Source organism: Microtus ochrogaster, chromosome 21, assembly GCF_000317375.1.
Source record: "Microtus ochrogaster isolate Prairie Vole_2 chromosome 21, MicOch1.0, whole genome shotgun sequence".
Classification (NCBI taxonomy): Eukaryota; Metazoa; Chordata; class Mammalia; order Rodentia; family Cricetidae; genus Microtus; species Microtus ochrogaster.
The window spans coordinates 20,095,791-20,110,024 of record NC_022022.1 but is presented as its reverse complement, the minus strand read 5'-3'; the positions used below and the strand labels follow the sequence as shown (position 1 = coordinate 20,110,024).

The 14,234-nt window shown below is 41.9% G+C and overlaps 1 protein-coding gene across 1 annotated transcript in view; it reads right to left on the bottom strand.

Moving 5' to 3' along the window:
• Prss12 (serine protease 12) overlaps nt 1–13,850 on the bottom strand; it is a 50,851-nt gene extending 37,001 nt beyond the window's left edge. The window contains exon 1 of the mRNA XM_026783870.1: nt 13,007–13,850. Within this exon, the coding sequence (XP_026639671.1) occupies nt 13,007–13,484 (478 nt within the window). The 5' untranslated portion in view covers nt 13,485–13,850. The remainder of the gene's footprint in view (nt 1–13,006) is intronic.
• Nucleotides 13,851–14,234: the final 384 nt, after the last annotated feature.

Sequence of the window (14,234 nt, the reverse complement as noted above, 5' to 3'; positions counted from 1 at the left end):
GCAATTAATCCTTTGCAGGTTTGCGACATATAAAGCCAGGTCTGCCTGTAGATACCTAAATTATGGGAGCATAGAAAAGGATGAATTTTTATGACAGGTTTAGGTAAACAGAGAAGAGCTGAGTTAAATGTGCATGAAAACATCATGAGGATATCTACTTCCTTGTATACTAAGAGAAAATTAATAGGTAAAAATAGTAATGGCAAAACTGAATGGGGCAAACAGTGGAATTTATAAAAATAAAAAAAAAAGAGAGAGAAAACATAGACAGCATCAAGATGTAATCATCCTCTCACACTCAAGAAAGACATTGTCAGTGTTGCTTTGGGGAAGGTTATGGAGCCTCACTGGAGGAAGTGGGTCACTGGAGGAAGTGGGTCACTGGAGGAAGTGGGTCACTGGAGGAAGTGGGTCACTGGAGGAAGTGGGTCACTGGAGGCTTTGTAGCCCCGCGCTACTTCTGTTCACGGTTCCATGCAATGTGACTAGGCAGCCTCTTGCTCCTGTGGTTATGCCTTCCTTGCCTAGTGCCATGATGCACCATGTCCTTCAAAACTGTAAGCCAAAATAAGTTGCACTTGTCAGAGTATTTTTCATAGCAATGAGAGAGTAATCAATCACACAGAGACAAACATCTGTTCCAAGTGCAATATTTCATATTTGGTATCAAGATGATCTTGAACCTTTCAGGATGTCCTGGTGCCAAAGTAAGTGTCTCATGTACAAAAAATATGCAGCACATAATATTTCTGTAAATAAGATATGAAAACAGAAACTAGATAAAATTAGATATCATTTGAAAACCAAACAGAATCATAGGTAGATGCATTCATAGTCAAAAGTAATTATATTGTTGACTATGGTTTAGACTTATGTCTGGATTTAAACATGTAAGGAAATGATTTAACTAAGGCACATTTATCATCCAGAATCATATTTAAAACACAGTGAAACTAGAACGAGGTTTTTTTTTAATGATGGGAAAAGCTACACGCGATAGCAGCTGCCACCTTCTAAGATCACGCCCCACCCACCAGATGTCTATTTCACAAAACACTATGTTTTTAAATCTCCTTGACAACAAACTTCATTCCAATAAATAGGAATATGGCCCAGTTCAGATAACGTGATTTGTTTTGTTATCCCGTTTCCTCAGAAAACCCCAATAGCAGATGTTACTTTTATCAAATGCAAGAAAAAATTTATCAAAGAATTTGGATTTTATAAATGAAAGAAACTAATAAACATAAATTTGGAGGAAAAAAAGAAAAGTACACGTCACACATTTGAATACATATAAATCAAGAAAATCAAAACATCAACTCAGAAACCTTTAAAATTTACACTTTTCAATTTTATTTTATTTTTGCCTGCATGTATGAATATGTGCCATGTGTACGCCTAGTGACCTGGAGGTCAAAAGAAGGAATCAGATTCCCTGGAATTAGAGTCACAAATTGTTCACTACTAAGTGAGTGCTAGGTACTGAAACCCAGTCCTTTGCAATAGCAACAAAGGCTCTTGACATCTTCATCACCCCTCCGGCCTTCAGAAGCCTCACCGTCAGTTTTGACTATCTGCTTGTATAAGCTTCTGTTACCTAAGATGTGACCAAGAAGAAAATGGGCAATTTGTAAATATAATATAGAAGTCTGGATGTTTTTGTGCAAGAAGTCTATCACCTGGCCAAGTGAGGTTTAACTTAGGGTATAGCCTTAGTTAAATGTCATTCCGAGCTGCAAGTGTCTGGAAGGCCTGTCAACCAGTGTGGAAAGGGGAAAGCTTTAATACCTGAAGATTCTTCCAACTCCAGTATACTATGTTAGAAATTCTATATATGTGCCAGCAAGACCTTGAAACTCATTCATAAAATAATAGCAAGCAGATGGGATCTACTTTTAGCTCATTAATATATACATTAAAGGTACAGATGGATTATAATTTAAAATTTCCAACACTTAGCTGGTTGACACGGTAATATCTATAGTTGCTTTCATACTACAGCATCCATCAATCAAGCAATACATAGTTGAGAGATATTGAAAATATGAATGTGCCTTCCCAATCAGAAATCTGGGTTTCTCTGCTTTTATTAAGAAGATCTTGTGCTTTTAAAAGAAAAGGCACTAAAGGATGATAAGGACCATCGTATTGGCTTCTCTGGTTTGTGTTTGCTTGGTGATAATTTATATTCAAAACAGAATGCGGCCACTGGTAGATTGTTCATGCTTCAATGGCTGGTGCATGTCTATGTGCACTTGGGCGGTGCTAACAGATCAGCATCATGTACACAGACACACATACACACACAGAGGTGGGGGAAATAAAGTTTAGAGGAGGACATTTTGGGGGAGGAGAGTCTAGGAGGACTTGAAGGGAGAGAGTAAGGCGTGGATATGATCAAGGTACAATCTATACATGTATGACAGTCTCAGAGAATTATAAATATGTATATATACATTGAAATACACACACATACATATATTTAAAAAACTCAGGACTGGGAAGACGGCTCATTGGTTAAGTGAACTTGGTATTCTTGCAGAAGACGCGAGTCCAGTTCTCAGCACTCATACAATAACTGACAAACATCCTTAACTCCAGTTTCAGATTAAAAACCCTCTTCTGTCTTCCACATATACTAGAGACCCTACATGGTGCACATATATACATACATTTAGACAAAAGTCTCATACATGCAAAATAAAAGTAAATAAATCATGAAAAAAATTAAAAAGTGGAGAGCAATAGAGAGAGGTACCCAGAGTTGACCTCTGACTTCGAGCTGTGTAGACACAGACACTATATACACACATACATACCGCAGAGAGAGTGGGAGAGAAGGGGAGAGAGATGGGAGAGAGAGAGGTTATATAGGAGGACCTTTATTTTGTAAGTTAAGAAATTAAAAAGAAAAATAAGCTCTACTAAAAAAATATTCTGAGATAATTTGCATACTGATGTGCTATCATGTATGGTTTTAAGATAATTTTCAAAAAATGTTATGTTTACATTATGCAATAATTTCACTTGTACTTGCTTAACTTCTCACCACTGTTATTTTTCAAAGAATGTCAGCATTTAAGAGAAATACATCGCATTTCACAACGAAAGCACAAGCAAACCAAATGGCAACTAGAAGGAAGGCAAAGTCTATCCTGTCAAATCCGGATTGTTCAGAAGGCCACATGGATGCTACCACACAGCTGACAGCCCATTTGAAATTCATCATAGAGTCTGAACCTTTAAATTTAGACTAAGCAAGAGACGTCCCCGTCTAACTAACTAAAACATCTGAGGCACAGTACGTCTTAAAAGAAACATGTCTGGACTCAGCGAGATGGCTCAGCAGGTAAACATGCCTGCTGCTAAATTGCTGGAGTAGTGCAAACTGTCAATTGTCCTCTGAGCTCCACGCACATATGAGGTATGGGCATACCCACCAAATACACACACTAAATAAATAAAAAAGAAAGTAAGTAAAAAGTTAAAGAAATGTCTGAGGGGCTTGAAGAGTTTGAGATTATTTGAAAGCACAAAGCCTTCTACAGGTAGATATAATATTACGCATACCACAAACACCAGCACTCTATTCCTTTTGTTTAAAGTTTCCAACAGTTTGTTTCAATCAAATAATCCATTTATTCATTTCAAATGATATTTGAAATCACATTTAAATTGATACGTCATCTGTATTCATTCTTAATACCACCAAACGACTCATGTCTACAGAGCTAAAATGTTCTAGTAACAAAAACAAACAACAGCTACACTTAAACTGCAAACAATAATGGTGAGACTTAACGCCTGTCTGGGAGAAAGAGTCTTCCCCAGGGAAAAGGACACCAATTGCTTACCCAGGATCAAATGGTCAGCTCTGAAAACTTGCACACAAGGAGCATACAGACTGAACAGGTTGTATTTATTTATTTAGGAATATTTGTGCATATGCATATATGTATGTAACAACAATTAATGAAAGGTAACTTATTTGAAAAAGAGCAAGGAGGGGTATATGAGAGGGTTTGAGGGAAGAAAGGGAAGGGAGAAATGATCTAATTATATTATAATCTGAAAAAATAAAAGAATAATTAAAAATAGTGCTTGACAATGTTGTCGATAAGGAATGATGTAATTACATCACCTAAATAACAGAGGCAATTAGAGATGGGAAAAAGAAAACCTGAGGACCGTTCAAAGACAGTGGAAATGGTTTCCAAGGCAACAGTCTACTGCACTATAACTTCTCGGGCTTGTAAACACACGCCGAGAGCCTGGGGTCATGTGGGTCTCACATCTATCTGTGATGTGAGAAGAGATGAGTCCTGGTCCGATTGTCCCTTAACAAATTCACACACACTCGCAATTCTGAGAAGTCATTTTGAGTGTCACCCACAATGAGCTCTCTGTCAGGCAGCAGTTTGTTCTTTCTGTGCTTATTTGCCTAGGATGCTTGAAGTGATGGAAATCTTAAAAACTATAACTAATTTCCTGAATTTGTGGATGAGAAAAGCTGTATACAACATCATTGAGAAGTTGGTGTGTCGTGATCAGTCATCGCCTGAACTAGTGCCTGACATTGTCCCCTTGCCTCTAAACCTAGGCAATGATTCTACTAGAACCCCCTTTTATGACGTTATGTATTCTTACATGCATTATAGCATGTAAGTGATCATTATTCTACTAGAAATATCACAATAAATTTACAAACTGTTACAAGGGAGTAAACTAATCAGGTAGATGTGTAGACAGCCTCAGACTGTCTGTCCACAGAGAAGGGTGAACCATCATCTTTGTCAGGATCCTACACACGAGACAGATGCTCCAGCAGGGGTGACTTTGTCCTAATGCAGTTGGGCTTATGGATATGATGTGTATATGCGTAGACACACTTTTGCGGTGGTTTGAAAGAAAATGGCCCCCAAAAGTAGTGTGGACTTGTTGGAGAAAATGTGTCACTGTGGGCAGGCTTTGAGGTTTCTTTTCTCAAGCTTCAGTGTGACAGTCAACTTCCTGTTGCCTGCAAGATGTAGCACTCTCAGATCCAGCACCACATCTGCCTGCACGCTGCCATGCTCCCCATCATGATGATAATGGACTGAACCTCTGAAACTGTGAGCAAGCCACCCCAATTAAATGTTTTCTTTATAAGAGTTGCTGTGGTCATGGGGTGTTTTAATAGCAATAAAAACCCAAACTAAGACACATTTATACAAATTTATAGGTACACAGTTATAAATGGGAAAAGGAAATAACCTTAGTTCAATAAAGGAAAGAATGAAAAGTAGACTAATCATAAAGCTCAAAGCCAGGAAGACTAAGTACTCTTTGCTATACATATCAACAGTACCACTTCTCACATAAACTGTAAACCAAATTCTTTGCCTGGAAAATACTTTCCAATTGCAGCAATCTTTTGTTATCAAAAATGATCTATCCTTTTTACCCACACATAAATACCCTTCACAGTGGTAGCTAACTCCTCTGGATTATATTCTAATAGACCTAAGCCTACACTGCCTTCAAATCCCACAAAGGCAAATTTTCAGGGATTCTTGTCTTCTAAATGCTTTCATTTTGAGATTTCACTATACCATCACTTGACATTTTCTATTACAAACAGAGGTCTGGGGACAACTACATCAACCATTATAAATGCATATGCCAAGCCAGCCATTGTTGTGAAGGATGTCCATGAGAGCTTGTCAGGAAGAGCACCAAAGACCATCAGATGGATGCTTTTGAAAAATTCCAATCCCAATACACTATAATGTTTAACATTCTACTTTCTTAAATTTTTGGCAAAATATTGAACTTACTGTCATTTTAGATTATAGGTTTTTTTTTCTTTTTATGCAGATATATGTTCAGCTTTAGAAAGAAAAGAGAACACAAAAGATTCCTGAGATTACAGAAATTGGCCTCATGGACAGCTTTGTAAAAAGTAGAGTTCCATATGTTCTTCTTCACATATATACATATGTCTATATATGTAAACAAAAACACATGAGGACATATCATAATGTGTAGAAAAGAGACAGGAAAGTCTAATGTAGGGGGATGAGCAAGGACTGAATGTAGGTAATGAACATGAGCCATGCAATAAAATATAAAGCTAACTGTTTTTCTAGTTCTTATTCTGTGGTGGTGGATAAGTGCATAAAAACATATTCCACAGTGAAAGTGTAAAATCCAGTGTCAAGTGCCATTGCTTCAGATTTCCTATTTCAACTGTATGGAAGCTCATTGACGGGCATAGATATATTATTTGCAAGGTTTAAATTAATAAAGTTTATAAAATTTAAAATAAAAATATTAAAACTAAAAAAAAAATTCCCACAACATATGGCATGAAAGAAGAGGCATCTTCATCCATTGTATCGTTATCAGTTCAAGGAAAGTATAGAAACAGCTGATAATAATGAAATTCATTATTTCACGTGTTTCAGTTTTTCACCCTTAAGGCTGTTTTTGAACTCTATCTCCCCAAAAGATGTTGAAGTCCTCATTCATTCCCCGAATGTGAGAATATGGTCTTATTTGTAAAGAGGGTCTTTGTAAGTGGTCGAGTGAAGATGACGTCATTAGAACAGGCCTGGAGAGGCTGGGCTACTACAGGCATGGGAAATTCAGCGGGAAAGGCCCAGGCAGGGCTGCTGGCGTGTGAATCCTGGGTGTTTGTCTCATGCAGCAAGAGCTTGGAGATGCTCACAGACAACCTGCAGCAAGCCCTTCCATCAAGGCTGCTTGGCCCAGCCAACACCTTGGTCCCAGCCATTCTGTTTCAAGCCATTCAACTTGAAGTTACTTCTGAGTTTGCCAGCAAAGCATCGCAGCCTCCGGGGGTTACCTTTCTTTGGCTGGCTAGACTCTCTTCCAGGGAGTCTGCTTGGGGGATTATCATTTAGATTCCCCCTTGACAGTTAGTGCTATGAGACCATTTGCTTGTGGGTAAATTATTTAACGGCATAAAATTTGGGAGATGTTCTACTAGGGTTCTATTAACCATGGCTTGGCTGTGGTTAAAGTACCATCTTTCATAAGACATCATAGGAAGTGTCTTGAAGGAATAGCTTGTGGGATTTACGAATTTCCAGTAAGCACAACATCAATGAGTAGAATTGGGTTTTCAGAGGATGTTTTCTCACTTTGAACTAGCCCAACTCATCTTTTTACCGGTACTAAAGGTAGCTACATGAATAATAAATGGACAGTTACTATGAATTATAGATGTGAACTGATGGAGGCAGATAGAGTTGAGTTGAATGTTAGTTCAGAGAAATGCCCCGACATTAAACGATGACTTGATTGCACTTTTACCTGGGATGCTATAATTCAAGTCTACCGTTCCACGATGTTAAAACAGACTTAAGTTACAGGTGCAGACAACCATAGATGCGGTCAGCACACTTCAGTTTCTTTCAGATAGGTTGAAAAGAAATTCTCATTGTTAAATTAACATCCTTTACTAAGCTTGAAAAGTCAACAAGCGTTCTCCCAATTCAGTTGTCTTCAGATAACATTAGTTTTTATCATTTGTGTATATCATGCAGCATATTTAATGCAATGTAAAATACATATTAACAGCTCCAAAATGTAATGGAGTTTTTTAATTCTTCTGCTTTTATATGCTGAAATTACTATGTTTTAAGAATATTTTGGTCAAGAATGTGGCTGGTTGCTTGTTATTACCAGAAGATGTTCAACTTATTCCACCAAAACAATAGAAGTGACTAAAATTAATTGTTTTATATGCCTGTGAAGCTCAATAATAGATGAAAAAAGACTGGCATGGTAACATGACATTTTTTTGTTCTTAAGAAAACTTTCAAAAATTTATTATGATCCCTGCATATTACGAATATTCTAATTCCTAGCAGTTCCAAAAGCTCTAGGGGTAGGACTTATTTTTACTGATTCTTCTTTCTCTTAAAACAAATGTGCATTGTGGTAACCAATTAACCGAAGCAGCTTAGTTTTTCATTTGTTATATTTGGGAAAGAGTGGGATTTTCCAAACAAAGCTGACCAATACATGTGGTTCCCATCCTTTATTTTTTCCTTGACTAACAAAGATGAAAGATATTTACACAATGGGTCTGAGGGGAAAGCATTTTCTCAAAGATGCAGGATTAAAAGGGATACAGGAGGAGAGAGGAGTTCTACCACAAAAAGATAGCATCTCAGTCTTTAGCACTAGCTACCCTGGAGCTCACCATGCTTCCTATGCTGGCCTTTAGCTCATGGGTAATGTTCCTGTTCCAGACTCCCGAGTTCTGAGCTGCCTGACTCAGCTAACATTTTAATTGATACCCACGTCAAACAGCATAGGGCCTTCCATAAGGGATGCCTATAAACCGCAGTTTTTAGCCCGTGTGTCCATCATTTCTATCTGAACTAAGAAATTTGGGGTGGCTAAGTAATTAGAAGCAGATTAGCATGAGGTGATAAAGGCTGTATCTGGGGATCATTCTATTATGATCTAGATTTTTCAAATGCTCTCCAAAAGCCAAGGGCTAAGGTTTGGCCACCAGCCTATGAGTATGTAGAGAGATGGGTGATGCAGAGTTACAGGAAGCCAGGTAATTATGGGTAAGCACTTGAAGGGGAATCGGAACCCTAGCCCTTAATTCTTTCTCTCTGTTTCCTGGCTGACAAGCCATGAACAGCTGTGCTCCATCAGGACCCCTACCATGACGCTCTGCCTCAGAAGAGCCCTCAGAACAATGGAACCAAATGGGCCGTGGGCTGAAATTTCTGAAAAGAGAAGTCGAGGAAGACCTCTCCCCTTTTTGAATTGATCATCCTGGACATTTCATCACAGTGATGAGAAACTGACTAAACAGATTCATTCTGGACCTTCATCATCTATTCTACTTGTGTTACCAGCCACAAGTAGAAAGACTGTGAAAATGACCGCCAGTTGGAGTCAGGAAGCTCTGTCTCATCGCAAAGGATCGTTGGAGGGAGGCAGCCAGCTGCCTGTGGAAATATGAAAGTAGCCTCTTGCTCCCACTCAGTGAGGATGGATGTTCCGGTAAACTATGCTGTTATCACCACACACAGGCAAAACAAATACCAAAGATGCTGTTCTGGAAGACCACACAGGAAACCAGTGTTGCCATAACCTATGCCTGCTCTGTGGTTACAAACTAGCAAGGTAAAGCCACAGTATAGCTGACGTCATCGTCTTTCACTGCACCCTCTAGCAAGGCCCTGACGCTTTCCCATCGCTTCTCTTGGACTTTGAAAGAGTCACCTAAACAGCTTCTCCTCTCTTCACCTTAGAACGGCACCAGGCAATTCGTGATCTGGATGTGGGAATTAGGACTCTGAGGCTAGAGACTAAGCACTTTAATAAGTTGCTGCTAAATTTTTAGACATTTTTTCCCATTTATTTATTTCGGGGGGCATGTAGTGGTTTGAATAAGAATGTCCCCCATAGGCTCCTATATTTAATGCTTAGTCACCAGGGAGTGGCACTGCTTGATGAGAAAGAACAAGAGGTGTGACATTGTTTGCAGAATCAATCTCTCTCTCTCTCTCTCTCTCTCTCTCTCTCTCTCTCTCTCTCTCTCTCTCTCTCTCTCTCCCTACAGATCAGGATGCAGAAATTTCAGCTACTTCTCCGGCACCATGTCTGCATGTCTCCATGCTCGCCGCCATGATGATAATGGGCTAACTTCTGAAACTGGAAGCAGATCCACAGTTAAAATGTTCTCTCGCATAATAATGGCTTTAGCCAGCATCAGAACAGTGCTAAGACAGGGGCATATTCATGGCATACATGTGAAGGTCAGAAGACAACTTAGAGGAGCCGGTTTTTCTCCTTATCTCATGTGCGTGCCAGGGATCAAACTCAGCTAGTCAGACTCAGTGGCAAATAGTTTACCCGCTGAACCATTGTGCCGGTCCTCTCTAGGCAAAGTTTAATGTTCCCTGTGACAACTAACTCCCTGGACTGACTCAGGTTTCCCAATCCCCACAAAGATGTTTTATTACTAATAGGCAAGTTTCGTGGAGCCGGAGCCAACGCATTACATTTCCTGGTCTGATCTGACCACGCCCCGATCACCTGAGAAGGCCCCCCGCACTTCCTTCACCAGCATGCAGGAGGGCCCTACTTCCTCACTCCTCCAAATGGGACTCGGAAACTCTGCTCTGACCCCAGTCTGAGCGTCAAAGGAGGGATCACATTTCTATATATTCGTCTTTTCTTTTGCTCCAGTTTACTGTAAAGAAAAAAAAAACCTTTGAAGCATAAGATACTGGAAGTAATGTGTATTGTACTTGCACTAAACGTGATTCCTTCTCCTTCTTTCTGCACTTAGACTAGCCCACAAGCTAAGAAGTGAGTGTCGCAACCCAGCGCAGAGATTTCCACATTACATACAAATAAAGAAATGGAGCAGAACGAGCTGTGAGATGCGAATGGACACATCTGTGTGCACATCCTACCATATGGTCTTCTGCTTTCCTGCCTTTCCTTTAGGATTGCCACCAGGAAAGGGTAGGGGTTCCTTTATAAAGATGACTATGGAAAATAAATAAAACAAGCACCTTAGTCCCGCATCCAGCACAGAGCGAGGGTTCCGTAAGTCCTAGCTGCAAATAAATAGACAAGGTCATCCTGAGTACATGCCCAGAGCTTAAAAAATTCTTTTAATTAATTTTCTCAGAGTCTGATTTTCTGCAGCTGGAGAGATGCTCAGCAGCCGAGAGTGCTGACTGTGCAATAATGGTGACTGCAGTTCGGATGCCAGCGCCCACTGGCAAGTGGCACATCCTGCCCATGTCTTTAGCAGCAGCTCTGAGGAGAGCAGAGGCGAGAGGAGGTCTCAGGGAGAGACTCCACGTCAAAGCAATACGTAGAGTGGTAGAGAAGAACATCCAGTTGTCCTCTTCCGGCCTTCAAATGAAGGGCACATGGTGCCATATGCACACACACACACACACACACTCACACATGTGCGTACACTCAAAAACATGGCATAAATACACACAAATAAACAAATCTTTTTTGGAAAAAGAAAACACCCTGCTTTTCTCGACATGAAGACACCCAAAGCTCTAACAGTTAAGAGTCTTACCCAACATTTGCTGTGTCGGAGCCACACCAATGTTTTCTAAAGAATCAGCCAGCATTCTTTCATTATTTTACAGTATTCTTGTCCAAACCCCTGAAATGTGTGGGAATAAGAAAGCTCTAAGATTCAGAGCATGCCAGAGGTCTCAGAAGCTTGGATTATAGCTAAACAGACTTTCAGGAGTGAGTAACAGAGCCCAAGGCTTCGGTTATCAAGGTGGGGTCCTGTAAAAGGGATTCGGGTATTACATAGCCAGTCTCTTTCCTGTGTTTGTTACTTATCCTAGGTGACTTCTTCTGTTTCTCTTATATTTTGTAAACCTAAACACAGCCATATTTGAGATTTTGGATGCTAAACACTAGCTATGAATCTAAAGGCATTGAAAAATATTATAATTCCTCTCCAAAGAGTGTCTCAAAGGCAAGCTATTCTCTTCACTAAGACTATGAAACTGGAAGTTCCTTGTGGGTTTGAAAGGAGAAATAGATTGCCACAGTATTTTAACTTTGAGTTCCTTTTTTACTATGTTTCGAAGGGAAAAGAGTCTGTCATTTCTTACCTACTAATTTCTGAATAATTCTCTATTATTTCTATTTATAAAACTAGAAATAATAATAAAAAGCTGCCAATGATTGCTAGACACAACACATTTTTAAAAAACGGTCTTAGAGTAAATGAGGTAACAGTGGAGCTCTTTGCTTGACATCATCCCGATTTTTTTCACAGCCACATTGGCATTCTCCCCATGAATCATGAGTGCAGCGATGACTTCATTCCCCAGAATGAAGAATAATTGATCTTAACCTTCGTATCACTTTCCTTTAACTTGAAGCACTAACTCAATTGAAGGCAGAGATAAATAAAATTTCTGTGAGAAAGGAATGACATTGGGAAAGGTTACCTCCAAAGGCCGGAAGCACACACTTTAGGAGATTTATGAAACTCCTGTCATAGAGAGTGTCATTGAAAAATTTTTGTTCTACTAGGAGATGGTAGTTTTTTTTCCTTTCCCAGTTGTTACATGAAATGCAAATTTAATACTAAATGCAAACCCCAACAAACCGGACGGAGCAAAGCGCGTGTAAAGGTAGACTATTATTTGCATTCAAGTGATTAATGTGATTCTTTTGCTGCCACAAAGCTGAGATGCCCTCGTAACCTTCTTTGCTAAAGTTGACTATTAATTCCAATTTCCCACAAGGGACACGCACAGTTTAAGTAATGGTTTGCTGAAGGTTTCACTTGACTCTGGCTGCCTCCTTAGTTACTAAGGCAGTTCCTGTTCGGTCCCCTTCTTTCCTTTGTTCTTCACTCCCTGGTGTTATTTACCATACGGCGCCCCAGAACATAACTGTCTTTGTATTTTGGCCTGAGAATTTTGCCATGCTTTTAAGTCAACAATGGCAGCGAGGCAAACATTCAGCATAGTTTTCCAAATCCGGGTCCATAGAGCTAAGAAAGTTTGCTGGGACTCATCTTGCATTTAATATTTCCCTTTCCCAAACTAGTGGCTAGCAAATGTTTTTCTTTACTTTTCTTTTGTATACAGGGAACATTATCAAGACCAGCTAATACAGACAACAGACACCCACTACCATGCATAATTCTGTCAGTGTGGGGGGCGGTGTGAATACACAGAACACAAACACACACACACACACACACACACACACACACACACACACACACGGTGGCCGGACAGACCTTTGACCTATCCCCATGACAGTCGTCACACGATGCACGCTTTGTGAATTGACACTTACTGTACAAATGGATGCACTTGACTAGTTATGTGGCTACCACACCACAGTGCAAACCCATAACCCCTTTCCCTTGCCTCCAGGTACACAGATACTGTCCCCAAGCCAGACTGCCTCCGTGACAGTCCTCAGCTGCCACCTCTGCCGGGACACCACTCACCTTGACTACAATCGCAGTAGCTCCAGTCCACTTTGCCCTGGGCATTCCGATAGAAGCACCAAGGTCTGCCTGCGCCGTCGGGACTCCTACAGAAGTTGTGTGGCTGCCCTCGCAGCTCAGCCCAGCTAGCAGGGGGCGACCGCTCCAAGAAGGGCGGCACCTCTGTCCAGTGTAGACACGGGACGCCGAGGTCGGTGGTGTTGCTCCACAGCTCTCCTGCCCCGCAGCCGCGTGGGAGCCTCGGGGGCGTGTGCCGGGCGGTGAGGACCTGAGGGCGCTGGGCAGCTGGTACCCGCGGAGGGAGCGGGAAGTGCAGGGTCCTCGGTGGCCGCCGCGAGCTGGGAAGGTGGTGCGAGTGTTGGGGACGCGGTGGGGACGTTTGCGGGCGGTGCAGGGGCGAGCGCGAAGCGGGATCAAAGCTGGCCACTGCGGGCAGTGCCCCTAAAATCACAGCCAGCACGCAGCGGGCGAGCGCCATGGCTGCAGCGCCGAGTGTGGTCCATGCTAGGCTCCGGGTCCCCGAGGAGGGGGCGGGGCGGGGCCGGCAGAGTCCTAGAGCCCCCTCCCACGCTCGCGCCGCCGCCCTGCTGTCCCGGCCCCGGGGGCGGCTAGAGGATCAGACGGAACCCTGGAGCAAAGGCTGGAGCGCCAGGGGCGACTCTGTCGCTGGCTATGAGCGCTGTTGCCCGGAACCCGACCTCCACCCCGCCCTCGGTTGTCAGCCCCAGGCTCAGAGGAGGGCAAGGAACTCCGCGGAGCTCTTGGTGCCAACGCGGGGGACGGTCTAGGCTGCCGGTGCCAGGAGGCACGCACCACAGCCCTGTCTGGCGGCTCCCGCCTGGCATCCGTCCCTCCCACTCTCGGTCGTCCTGTCTGTGTTTTGCAATCTCTGAAATGTGGATGGAATTAGATGCACCTTTCAGCCTTGGCAACTAACAGGATAGAAGTTATCAAAGCTCCCAAGGAGTGATAAAAACCAATTTGCTGAACTGAGTTCTTTAATGACAATGGCACGACTCACTGGGCTTGAGTTTCCAAGCTTAGTACTGTTCCCCCAATGAACATTAGCGGAAATTAAAAGCCCTGGCAGACCCAGCAAAAGAGCTTGAGCCCTTCTCCTTCCTGCCTCCCACTTTCCTTCAGAAACCCTGGACACCAGTTGTTCAGTTTTTATAGGGAGTCATCCTGATCTCCATCCTCCACAGAAGCTGCATCCCTGTGCCACCTG